The 13,662-nt window shown below is 26.2% G+C and overlaps 4 protein-coding genes across 4 annotated transcripts; 2 read left to right on the top strand and 2 right to left on the bottom strand.

Annotated features, from left to right (window-relative positions):
* Positions 1 to 738: 738 nt before the first annotated feature.
* On the top strand, positions 739 to 2,277 carry MKS88_004420 (1-deoxy-D-xylulose 5-phosphate reductoisomerase; the record flags this gene model as incomplete). Its single annotated transcript, XM_067217596.1, has 1 exon — positions 739 to 2,277. The coding sequence occupies one exon, from the start codon at positions 739 to 741 to the stop codon at positions 2,275 to 2,277; it is 1,539 nt and encodes a 512-aa protein (XP_067072008.1).
* Positions 2,278 to 2,791: 514 nt separating this feature from the next.
* Positions 2,792 to 3,676, bottom strand: MKS88_004419 (50S ribosomal protein L22; the record flags this gene model as incomplete). The annotated part of the gene is made up of 1 exon (XM_067217595.1): positions 2,792 to 3,676. The coding sequence occupies one exon, from the start codon at positions 3,674 to 3,676 to the stop codon at positions 2,792 to 2,794; it is 885 nt and encodes a 294-aa protein (XP_067072007.1).
* Positions 3,677 to 5,025: 1,349 nt separating this feature from the next.
* Positions 5,026 to 6,566, top strand: MKS88_004418 (DNA/RNA-binding protein KIN17; the record flags this gene model as incomplete). The annotated part of the gene is made up of 3 exons (XM_067217594.1): positions 5,026 to 6,240; positions 6,357 to 6,408; positions 6,505 to 6,566. 3 exons carry the CDS (start codon positions 5,026 to 5,028, stop codon positions 6,564 to 6,566), a joined length of 1,329 nt encoding a protein of 442 aa, XP_067072006.1.
* Positions 6,567 to 7,349: 783 nt separating this feature from the next.
* On the bottom strand, positions 7,350 to 10,924 carry MKS88_004417 (uncharacterized protein; the record flags this gene model as incomplete). The annotated part of the gene is made up of 3 exons (XM_067217593.1): positions 7,350 to 7,444; positions 7,552 to 9,045; positions 9,277 to 10,924. The coding sequence occupies 3 exons, from the start codon at positions 10,922 to 10,924 to the stop codon at positions 7,350 to 7,352; spliced, it is 3,237 nt and encodes a 1,078-aa protein (XP_067072005.1).
* Between the last annotated feature and the right edge of the window lie 2,738 nt (positions 10,925 to 13,662).

Here is a 13,662-nt window from a genome sequence, read left to right as displayed (position 1 = left end):
CTAACTCTTTTTTTTCTTGAACTATTGTTCACAGAATTGGCATGTTCTACCTCATTCTACGAATAATTTTAAATATGTATATCTCCTTTTATTAAGCACTGCAATATTAGTTGATAAGGGAATAATATGTTGTACGTCCCATATAAATAATTTAATATTTTTTATATAAATTAACAGCACACCTTTTTTACCTTCTCTCCTCTTGGTCAATTTGTATGACACCTATTAATAAATGTATCCTTGTACTTCCTTTTTATTTATTTGCTGCATTTACTTACAATTCTGGGTATTTTAAATAGTTATCAATAAAATAGTACAATGGACACGTGCAAATGTATATATTGTACTAGCCCTTATTCAATTATATAAACATAATGAAGTTATTTAGGATATCTATTTAAGTCTAATTATAAGCGCTCATTATTTTTTTATTATTATTATTATTTATTTTTTTTTTTTTAATGAATACTCATTTAAATTGTTACTTCAGTTACGAAAAGTGCTAAGAAAAGGAATTCAGAAAAAAAGTAAACATAAAATAAACAAAGTTAAATATATAATATAAAACAAATGAAGTGTAATATATGTAAAATAAAAATAGGTTCTTTGACGATGTTAAACTGTGGTGAACTTGATTCGTTTCACTCCCATTAATTACTCCATTTTTTGTTCCATTGCACATTATGCACACATCCTTAAAGAGGAAAAAATATATATTTATATGACATATAAAGATAAATGACAATATTTAAGTACTTGCAAATTTTATTATTGTTGATTATGAAGATTCAGTTTTTACTCGCAAGGAACAAAAAGATTAAAGGTGCTCTTAATAGAAACGAAAAAGCATATATAATAAATTACAAAGTGAATAAAGCAGTACGTGATGGTGTAAAGAAAACCGGAAATTATAAAAAACTTAGGAGTCGCAAACACCTTAATACACGCAAAAATGATTTAATGGTGTTATCTACAGATAGGGAATCGTTTATTGAGCCAATTAACAGATCGACTAACGGACAGACTAATAGACCCATTAATGTGGGCATTTTTGGTAGTACCGGGAGCATCGGGACAAACGCTCTTAGCATTATAAAGGATTGTAATAAGATTGAAAAAATATTTAATGTGGAAGCGTTATATGTTAATAAAAGTGTACAAGAAGTTTATGAACAAGCAAGGGAATTTTTACCAAAATATGTGTGCATACATGATGCAACAAAATACGAGGAATTAAAAAATTTATTACAAAATATAAAAAATTACAAACCAATTATATTAATTGGGGATGAAGGAATGAAACAAATGTGTAGTAGTAACACAATAGATGTAATAGTTATTGGAATTGATTCTTTTCAAGGTTTATATTCAACAATATATGCAATAAAAAATAATAAAAAGATTGCACTAGCCAATAAAGAGTCCATTGTATCAGCAGGATTTTTTTTGAAAAAATTATTAAATGTTCATAAAAATTCTTGTATCATTCCAGTGGATTCAGAGCATAGTGCCATATTCCAATGTTTAGATAACAATAAAGTATTAAGAACAAAATGTTTACAAGATGGTTTCTCTAAAATAAATAATATAAATAAAATATTTTTATGTTCATCTGGTGGCCCTTTTCAAAATCTTTCAATTAATTCTTTAAAAAATGTAACGTCACAAGAAGCTTTAAAACATCCCAAATGGAAAATGGGGAAAAAAATAACCATAGATTCTGCTACCATGATGAATAAAGGATTAGAAGTTATCGAAACTCATTTTTTATTTGATGTAAATTATGATGATATAGAAGTGATAATACATAAAGAATGTATAATACATTCATGTGTTGAGTTTGTGGACAAATCTGTCGTAAGCCAGATGTATTATCCGGACATGAAAATTCCAATACTTTATGCATTAACTTGGCCAAATAGAATCAGAACTGATTTAAAATCTTTAAATTTAGCCGAAATATCTCCTCTTACATTTCATAAACCATCATTAGAGCATTTCCCATGTATTACATTAGCTTACGAAGCAGGGCGAAAAGGGAATTTTTATCCTACCGTTCTTAATACATCTAATGAAATAGCGAATAATTTATTTTTAAATGATAAAATTAAATATTTTGATATTGCAGCTATTATATCACAAGTTTTGGAATCATTTAATTCTCAAAAAGTAGAAGAAAATCCAGAGGATTTAATGAATCAAATCTTAGAAATATATAATTGGTCGAAGGAAAAGGCTATGGAGATTTACAAAAAAATAAATTACAGTTCAGTGTAATTCGACCACATACCCAAAATGTAAAAAATGAAATAAAATAAAGCAAAATAAAATAAGACAAAAACCTACTATTTTTTTTTGAACCTTTTTCACATTTTTAAACTTCCTACAATTTCACGCCTTCATACTTCCTTTCATATGTCACTTTGGTGCCTTATCACTTTGATTCTTGTTTACACCTCTGCCTCCTTTTTTTGTCTTAAAAACTTTTATACCTCTCATTTATTAAGCATAGCACATATAGGAATAATATTATTTGAAAAGAGAAAGTATAAAATTGAAAATGTTTTTTTAAAAAAGAAAACTAGATTAAGCTAATTTTCCATTTGAACAAGTATTTTGGTCTTCAAAAATACATTTAAAAAAACCAAAAAAAAAAAAAAAATATAAAAATAAATAATATCAAGGGAAGAGTAATGAAGATATAACAACAGAATATAAAAAATGAGTTAAGTGAGTAAAATAAATCCAATTAATATAAATGTACAACGTTTTCAAGATTTTTCTTTTTGATCTAAACTTCTAAAACAACTCTTATATGTGTATGAGGTTCACGTATAATATCTGTTTTCCCCTTTGCCCTAATATTAATTTTTTTGGTGTATCCACCCATATTAGCTTGAAGGGTGTGGAAAACGGGTTTTATATTGTTTTTCCCATATTTATTAATAGCATTATGCAAACAAGACTTTATGCACTTATAAATATTTACTGTATAAATATTAGAACCATAATAATATAGAAATGCAAAAGCTTTAATTATTGGCATGTATCGTATTTTCCATAAAATTTTTCTAGTTTTTATAAAAGACATTTTAATATATTTAGCAGTAGCAGATACTAACCTTTTTTTTACATATATTACGGGATTAATTCTATTTGTTTTAACTCTTTTTTTAGCATTTTCTACATTATTGTTCTTTATATTTCTGTACATATTAAACATTTCATTATATTTGTTATTTAATAATACCTTTTCATAATTACTTCGAACATTTTCAATATGTTTTTCTCTCCATTTTTCTTTTACTTTTTCTGCTGAATACCACTGTTTTAACTGAAGACCATCTTCATTAAAGATATCAATTTCGTCTGATATTGAATTTTTATTTTCATTAATATTGCCTACATCATATAATAGATCGTTTATATCATTCCTATTATTATCTTCTTGTATTTTTGGCGTGCTATATAATATAAAGTAATCTTTCCTATATGTTTTCTTCACTTCTTCATAAGGGATATAATGCCTCTTCGCAACTTTATTATTATTATTATCATATTTTACATAGGTTAAATAACTATTATTATTGAAGGTAAAACCATAAATTAATAATAGTACCTCATCACAGATTAACTGAAGAACAAATAATGTAAGTAGTTTCTTTATACAAACCATTCTTCTTATTCTCCATCTTATTACTGCTTAATTGCCTAAAGAACATAAAATAAAGCGCTTAATCCGATTCATTATTAAGTTCTCTCACATACGGAGTATATATGTGTATATGATATGTATAACTGTATGTATATATATATGTATATATATTTTTTAACTTTCAACATGTGTGCATATATGTGAATTATTATTATACTGACATATTTTCAAAAATCAAATTAATATCGTGCGTACAGCACTATTAACAATATATATTTATTTTACCTCATTTATTTTCATTTTGCTTAATTTTACTTATTTTGCTAATTTTGCTTCATTTTGTATAAGTTTTATTTTATTTCTTTATTTTTCTGTTATTAAAAAATTATTTCATGACCGTAACTTTTCTATTTGTACATGTTTAATTTTTAAAAAAAAAGTATACCAATAGAAGTAAACTCTCGTAATATTGTAGGAAGCACATTTTTGATACAAGAACTAAAAACTGTTTTGTTTAATTTTTTATAAATTTGAAGTCGCATTAATTCTGTATGCGTAATACTTCTTTATATTTGCATGCTTACGCATCAAAAAAGAAGAAAAAAAATCTTTCCAAATTATTATAGATAATTTTACGTAATGTTTTAAAAAATATACCTCAATTTGAAAGTCAGATTGTTTGTTGGAACCATCTTTTATAAAATCTTATCCTATGAGACGGCAATAAAGTGAAAAATAAAACTTCATTGCAATATTAACAAAACAATTATTTAACAAAATTATGCGATAGTGGAAGAAACGAAATACTCGTTAAACAAAAGAAACGAAGTATGCCAAAAATAAAAAAGGGAAGAAGATTAAAAGGAAATGCCTGTAGGTGAGAGTAAAACAAAAGGTAACAATAAAATAGAAAACTACAGTGGAAAAAATGATACTGCGGAATGAGGAACAACTTAAAAAATTGGTACACATGAATACGCACACATATGTACATTATTATATATATATATATATATATATATATATATATATATACATATATGTACATGTGTTTATTTTTGTATGGTATTGCCGCTTTGCATACTTTAAAAAATCTGTATTTTAACAATTACGTGTAACATATTTAAAAGTCTTATTCAAAATGGTATATTCTATATATTGCACAAGTTTTTCCATTAAGCTATTTGGTTATAAAAAAAAAAAAAAAAAAAAAAAAGTCATTTACTCCCCTTTTTTTTTTTTTTTTTTTTTTTTGTTTTGAATATTTTTTCACTATAAAACAATAACAAACAACAGACATATTTATTTTTACCTGAACAGTTAATGCAGTAATATAAAAAAAAAAAAAAAAAAAAACCATACTTGATAATATGCCACGTGCAGAACCAGGAACACCAAAATGGCTAGCTAATAAGATGAAGGCAAAAGGCCTTCAAAAATTAAAATGGTATTGTCAGATGTGTGAAAAGCAGTGTAGAGATGAAAACGGTTTTAAGTGTCACAGGTTATCCGAAACTCATCAAAGACAAATGCAAATTTTTTGCCAAGACGCAAATAAATTTATGGATGAGTATTCTTCAATGTTTGAGAAAGAGTTCATGCGATTAATGAAAACAAAATATTGTCGAGCTCGTATATTAGCTAATACAGTATACACAAACATGATAAGTGATAAGACACATATACATATGAATGCAACTGTATGGGTTACTTTAACCGATTTTGTTTTATATCTAGGAAAGACGGGGAAATGTAAAATTGAACAGACTGAAAGAGGATGGTATTTGGAATATATTGATAGGGAAAAAATTGAGAGAGAAAAAGCTTATGAAGAAAGAAAAAAAATAGAATATTCTTATGAGGAATTAAAGGAAAAAAAAATTAACGAAGCAATTGAAGAAGCTAAAAAAAAAGGAAATTTTATTGAATCAGAATATACCGGGATGGACAAGAAAAATGACGAAAAAATTGTTATATCATCAATTAAAAGTTTCAGTACTAATAGTAGTAAAATGCCTAAACCAAATGTTAATATATTTTTGAAAGAAGCTTTAAAAAGAAGTGGTAAGGAGAAGGAGAAGGATGAGAAAAATGAGAATAAAGAGAAACTAAATACTTCAAAAAATGAGCAAAGAATTGAAAACGCAGAAGCTTTAAAGAAAGGCACTTTAAAGAAGAGACCTCTCACATCATTAGACTTACTTATTTTAGAAAACGAAGAAAAAAAAAAAATTAAAGGTGCTATATCTAAGTTAAAAAATGAGAATGATAATAATGTTGGCACTTCTGAAAAATATAATGCAAAAAATGACCAAAAGTCTGAGGATGATAAGAACGATATATGGATTTCGAAAAATATAATAGTTAAAATAATTGACAAAAAGCATAAGTATTATAACAATAAAGGAGTAATTGTTTCAATTTTTGCTAGCGAGGATAATAAATGTGAAATACAAATTAGCAACTATGCGAAGAAAACAGTTTATGCTTACCAAAAGCAGCTTCAAACAGTCATACCCAAAATTGGAAGAAGAATTTTAATTTTGAGGGGTAAGTATAAGGGCCATAAGGGGGAACTTAAAAAGGTATATACGCCAACGTATATATATATATATATATATATACATGTGCAACTATATTTATTTAGTGAATTATATACAAAAGGTGCATATGCCCCCTTTTTTTTCCCACCACTGTGCAGATTTTGGAAGATCAAGAATGCGTTGTAGTTTCAGTTTTTGATAAAAATTTAGGTATTGCGCAGAAAAAAAAAAAAATTAAAATAGAAAAAATTAAGATTCATTTTTTTTTCTCTCCTTTTTTTTTTTTTAATATCTTATCAATTGTAGATAAAATCATCAAGGAAGAGCCAATTCCGTTTGACGATGTGAGCAAATTACAAGAAAAGTGAAAATTAGGAATATATTTAACACATATGAACACATTTATAATTTTTTTTGAAATCCTTTTACAGTAACATATATAAGTAAATATAATATGTTTTACGTATCTTTTAACATGTCTTTTAATTCGAGATTTATTTTTTTACATTTCCAGTTTGTTCTAAAAAAAAAAAAAAAATTTGGAAATTTTTTGCTCCCTATGCGAGAATTTTTTCTATGTTTACCTCTTTTTTTTTTTAAGTTATTCTCATATTTTGTCTCACCGTATTATGATACCCAACTAATTGGGCATATTCCAAATTAAAAAAGGAACGCTATTGTTAATAAGTTATTATACAAATCTTTTTAAAAACATGGGTGTTTGGCTATCACCATTGAAGATGTTTACATATGTGTATGTTTATATATATGTATGTACAAATATGTGTATGCGTATATATTTCTATTCGTATATATTTGTATGTACATATATGTGTATGCGTTTATATTTGTATTCATATATATATGTATGTATATATATTTACATGTATATACATACGTACACATATATGCAAGCGCACGTATGCGGTTTTCATAAAAAGAGGCGAAATGAATATCACACTGACGTAAATACTTGGTCTATATATGTGTCATTACTTCAAAAAGTAAGAGGATTGAATTATTAAAATATTAAAACATTAAGATATTAAACTATTAAAATTTTAAAATATTAAAATAATGAAAGTTTTTTTAAATTACAAAAAAAAAAAAAAAATTGGCATTGCATAATAATAGGAACCATTGCGTACGTTTCAAAAATACTGTAAAGGAAATTTTGCAATTTCTGCAATTTCTGCAATTTCTGCAGTTTCTGCGGTTTCTTCATTTTCTTCAAATTTTGCAATGTCTACAATTTTGTCATATTTGGCAAAATGAGCGGTAAAACATTGGTAGCAGAAAAAACAGTGGCATATGCCACATCTAGAGTTTTTGACTACTTCCTCAAACGCACACTCGTATTATGACGAAAATATTTTGCTTTTTCCGAGTTATTCGATAACATGTAAAAATTTTGCGAATTATTTAATGCACCATCCTTTTGTGGCTTTTTACCTTTTTCCATTACGCAAAAAGAGGACTGCCTACTTTTCAGAAGGCTGTTTTTTACATCACTCCATTTTTTGGTGTCGATTTTTGAACCATCCATTATTTTACTGTTTTCATTTAAAATAGTAGAATATATTGGAGAAATAATTTTTAAAATAATTTTTTTTTGTTGCTCAGGAGAATTGTTACATAACCACGAAATTAGAAAAACATAAATTTTGTTCGTATCAGTAAAATTAACTTTATGAGGTGGTTTAGTAAAAGCTATTTGAGCACATATCATTAAAACTTTTTTAAAATGTTTATGTTGAATATAGGTATTTCCTTTGCATTCATTAAAAAATATTTTTTCTAGCTCACTTTTTGTGAGTAAACTTTTTATAATTTTATAGTGTTTAGCAAAATTTAAAAATAATTCTATGTCCATCCCTTTTAGTGTATTTTCTCCGTCACCTGTTCTGTTTGCAGAATCGCAATTATTTCTAAATATATCTTGATCTACCTCTTTAGAATAAAAATTAAAAATAGTTTCAAATATATTTTTACTAGCTGGGTTTTCTTCCTCTTTATCGATGTCCACATTTTTTAATATGTTTTCCTTTTTTGGTTTTACATCATTGTCTTTATTTTCTTCTTTGTGATCCTCTACTTTTTCAACATTGAATTTTTTTGATTCACATCTTTTCAATGTGAGATCTTTCAATTTGTATTCACTTAATTTATATACATCTTGGCTATCTCCTAACACATTCCTTTCATTTAAGGAACTAGCGGATGTACCAGAACTCTTAATCATTTCGTAACATTTTCTATTTATTAATTTATTAGAATTAAAATAATTTAATTCTTCCTGTTGATCTATTTTTATAGATGAATCACTTCTATGGACCATATTACATATTTCTTTTTTTTCTTTTTTTCTTTTTTTTTTCTGTTTATTTGTATCTCCTCTATACATAGTAATATTCTCCATTTCATAAGACTCATCTAAGGTTATAGAATTATACTGTTCAAATTTTTTTATTATGTCTTGTTTATCTTCTTCGGAACTATTGGATGACTCTGCATTGTTATCCTGCTGTACAGAGGTAGTCTCTAAATGCTTATTTTTTATAAATTCTTTTTTTATTCTTTTTAAACATTTTAACTTTAGCTTATGAAATGAAATAACTTCTTTAATACATTTTCTTTCATAAATTTCTAAATTTTCTTCTTTTAACATATTTCTACAGTTTTTTACATTATCCTTAAGATATGACAACAGATCGAACGCTTTACTTTTGTTACTATAACTGAACGCTTTACACATATTGCTGTCTTTGTTGATATCGTCCTTTTCTGACGAAATGCAAGATATGTCTTGAATTGAATTTACAACACATATTTTGCTTTCGTACGTATCTAATAATAAAAAAAAAGAAAAAAAAAAAAAAAAAAAGGGATTAAGGTAAGTCTTGTTACAAGAATAGACAAACACGTTCCTCTTGTCGACATTGTAATGCGCTTTTTTTCTTTTCTTTTATGCACAAAGAGAAAGGCCAGATCTTGTCTGTGTGCATATGTACATATATGTGGGGGCCTGCATACATATCCTCTGAAAATGCGTTAAAATATGAAGTAGCTTTTTTATACCTAATCTTTTCACATCGTTGGCATTGTACATTATATTTAAAACATTTTTATCTAGTTTTGTCCTCTTATCTAAAGCCTTTTCTTCATTGTTAATAAGTAAAAAGTTGTCACTTTTAAGTTTTACATTATCTTTTATCTCAGTCTTATTTGTTTCATATTCTGATGGTTTTCCTTTATTGTTGAATTCTACTTCTGACTGTTCGCTATTCGATTTTGTCTCTCCCACTGAGTCTTCCTTAGCGTCATTCATCTCTGCATTTAGATCTGCATCTGCTACAGTAGGTTCCACATCCGGTTCTACAATAGGTACTACATTTGGATGTACACCCGCTTGAACACTAGCTTCTCCACTTGATTCTATATTCATTTCTCTTTTTCCTTTTTCCTTTTTTTTATTCCTCTTTTCTTCTTTCTTTTTCTTTTCCTTCTTTTCATTCTCTTTTGTGTGATTTTTTTTTTCTTTTTTTTTTTTCTCCTTCCGTTCACTATTTTTTACATCACTTTTAACATCACCCACTAGGCACTTTTCCTCATATAAATGATCACTACAATTTCTCGAAGCGGCTAATTCGCCCTCATCCCCTTTTAACTTTGAAGATGCTTCAATATTAGGCAAAATGTCTGTATTTTTTTCCATATGCATATTACTATTTTCACGCATTTTTTTAGACGCGCTAGTTTTTTTTTCGTCTTTTTTCTTTAATTCCAAATTTTTGTTCAATGTCTCTGTGAAATGCATATCTTCAATGCTTGATTTTGCATGCAGTTGTTCATATTCATTACTTCTGGGAATTCTTCGAATAGAATCATTTGTACTATTAAGATCTTTTTTGTCTTTCTTTCTTTTTTCTCTTTTTGTTGATTTCATTTTTTTTAGCTCATCATTATATGGTTCATGAAAATCTTTTCTAGAATGATCAAGCTCCTTATCAACACTCTGCTTGTTGTCATCATTTTTGTATCTTTCTGTTAACGAACTATCATTATAATTATTATTAATTTGATTCTGAGGGATATTTGTTACATATTCGTTGTCATCATTTATTTTGTTTAAGTCTAATTCATCATGTTGGTTCGTTGCAACATTAATTTCTCTTTCCTTCTTTGTTTGTTCTTTTTTTTTCTTCTTCTTGTCTCTTCTTTTTGATTCTCCTTTTTCTTTTTCTTTTTTTACATGATTTTCGTTCTTAGGTAGTTTCCTCTCGTTAGTATCGTCAAGTGTTGATTGATATATTTCTATTTTTCCTTTAACAGATTGTTCGCTATCGTTTACCCTTTCATTCACATCTTCGTCTACGTCTTTCTCCACCATCTGTTTATCTTCATCTTTTTTTTCATTTTTATCTTCATCTTTATTTTCATTTTTATCTTCATCTTTATCTTTACCTTTTTCTTTATCTTTCTTTTCTTTTTTTTTTTCTTTTTTAATTTTTTTTTTTCCTTCAAGTGAACTATTTTGGGAGTACAGATTAACTTCGTGATGCCCGTAATGCCTTGTATCCTCTTCCTTCCTTATATTTATTTTTTCTTTCTTTTTATTATTGTTTTTCACTTCGTTGTTATTGCTGCTTTTTTTTTTTTTTTTTTTTTCATTTTTATTTGAACTTGTAATCTGTACTTCGGAATTCTGAGACAAGAGGGTGGTCATCTTTCCTTAACATGGATATGATTAATATCCTTATTTTTTTATTTTTTTTATTTTTATTATTTTTATTATTTTTCTTAATTACATCAATGCTAATTTTCCTTTTTTGTAGTAGATTTTTTTTTTCCCTCTTCATGGGATTTATATGTTTATTTTTTTTTTCTATAAAATAGCTATTTTGCTTTTGAGTATTAACGTTTTTTCGTCTAGGTCTTTGAATCACCTATTCATTCTTCGCTTCTTTTTTTTAAGGCAAAGACTCTGATTATTTGGAACAAAAAAACTTAAATGTTTAGAAGAAAAAGGGGTTCAATAAAACATGTGTAAGTGGAATTTATAGGTATACATGTAAGTACGTACGTGTGTGTGTATGTGAATATGTGCAAATGTGTTATGCATGTTTGAGTATGTACTTGTGGAAAAGTAATAGCTTTATAACCTTTTTGCCAAGGACATTTTTAAAAGAAAAAAGAGTTTACAAAATTATTATGAGGAATACGGCACTCTACATTTGCATAAATGTATATAAGGGGCAGTGAGTGAAAGAAATACCTTTGCCAAATAGCTATTGTTATTATAAGAAATGTTTTACCTTTTTCATTGTTTGCTTTTTGGTTTTTGCTCTTTAGGATTTTTATTTTTCTCCTTTCTATTTTCTACTTTCTATTTTCACTTTTCTATTTTTTTTTTTTTTTTTCCCATTATTCTGTGCATTGATGGTTATGAGTGTTTTTCTCTGACACTTCGAGGGCCACAAGAAAAAATATAATGTCTAAATGGTAATTACTAATTATTTTAAAAAATAAATGATTGCATAAATAGAAAAGATATGATGTTCATACAATGCTCAGGAATTTTTTTGTAGAAAGACGTTTCTATAATTATTGAATGAATAGTGATATCTATTTTTTCTTTATTTTTATCTTTTTTTTGTTTATTTTTTTTCTTTATATATTATAATTAAAAATAAACATAATTTAAATATATGGGTGAGACAATTGTTATTTGCGAAGTAACTTAATTTCTTACGATATTATGATATATTTTATATAAGGGTAGGAAAAAAAAAAAAATTAAAATTAATTCAAAGAATTTCCTTATACTTAATATATACATTGAAACGGAAAAATAAATTAGTATTTATATATAAACATACATACATACGTAAAGTGCGTACACATAGATACTTATACATATATGTACAGAGAGAGGGGGAAAATGGACAAAACAAGTATTTAAATTTACACTAATATTTTATCCCATATAAATTATATCTTTAATTTACCTCCCTTACAGTTTCAAGCTACTAAAATGAAGAAAAGGCAAGTATACCAAAGAAGACATTATAAATTGTTAAGATGACCATACATATTACGCAAATTATTACTTTGTCAAAATATTAACATATATGATATTTATGAATAATTTCCTCCATTTTTTAATGAGAGTGTTGATTATTTTGTGTAAAACGAGAATACTTTTGTAGATTAATGAAAAAGTTTTTCTTGCGTAATGCACCTTCCAAAAAGAAAAAAAAAAAAAAAATTAAGTTAAAAAGGTATAGTAATGATAAATGGATGAATTCCATATTGCGCAAAAAAAAAAAAAAAAAAAAAAACAAAAAAAAAAAAAAAAAAGAAAAAAGAAAAAAGAAAAAAGAAAAAAGAAAAAAGAAAAAAGAAAAAAGAAAAAAGAAAAAAGTCAAATTAAAATGTTGCGTTAACAAATGATAATGGAAAAAAATAAATTTTTGAGGGTAATATATATTTTGCACTTTTATTCAAAAAAAGAGGCATGGAAAAAAGATGCGTATACATACATATATGTGCATATGTAATGTATGTTGAACCAACAAATTCACCTTTGTTCTTTTTCATTTTTTCTGATTTATCAAACAAATGGATGGGAATGTCGAAACAATGAAACCTTACTTTCCTGCTGTACTGCAAGGTGAACAAATAAATACTTCAAATACAACCAAAATGTGTATAAATACGTATTTATTACATAAGTATAAAATAAACCCTTATTTATTATTATCTTTTTTTTTAATTTTAATTAAAAATAAAACCTAAATAAGTGCGACTTTTTTCACTCTTTCATATTTTTTATAAAGAAAATTTACATGAATTATGTTTGCAATACTATATATAGGATGCGAGTCAGTATGTGACAAATTTTTTAAATGTTTAAATAAAAATTTGCAACCTTATGGGAATGAGAATTCCGCTAGGAATGGGATAAATCAGTGCCATCCTTTAAAAATAGTATAATTGTCTTTAAGTAGAACACAGAAAAATATACTCCATATAAAGAAGTATTAATTTCATGCTATACAATATCACATCATTCAAGCTATTTGGTTTTTAAATATCTTTGCATTCCTTCTTTTTTTTTTTTTTTTTTGTTCACCCTTTTTCCAATGCAGAATTATGAAAAATGTACGGAAGAAAAACTAAAAAATATGAAGAAAAACTCCCTCATGTTTTTAACATCCTACAAGGACGGCTGTGAAAAACGGAAATGAAAGAAAAAATAGTTTTTTCCTTTTTTCTTTTTTACTTTTTTTCATTTTTACATTTTTTCTTTTTTTCCTTTTTTCCTTTTTTCCTTTTTTCCTTTTTTCCTTTTTTCTTTTTTACTTTTTTTCATTTTTACATTTTTTCTTTTTTTTAAACTAAATCATTATCGCATTCATTTATATATGTATAGCGGTAAACATATTCTTATGTGTTGTAACA

This window comes from Plasmodium brasilianum, chromosome 12, assembly GCF_023973825.1.
Source record: "Plasmodium brasilianum strain Bolivian I chromosome 12, whole genome shotgun sequence".
NCBI lineage: Eukaryota > Apicomplexa > Aconoidasida > Haemosporida > Plasmodiidae > Plasmodium > Plasmodium brasilianum.
This window is presented reverse-complemented; position numbering and strand designations above follow the sequence as displayed.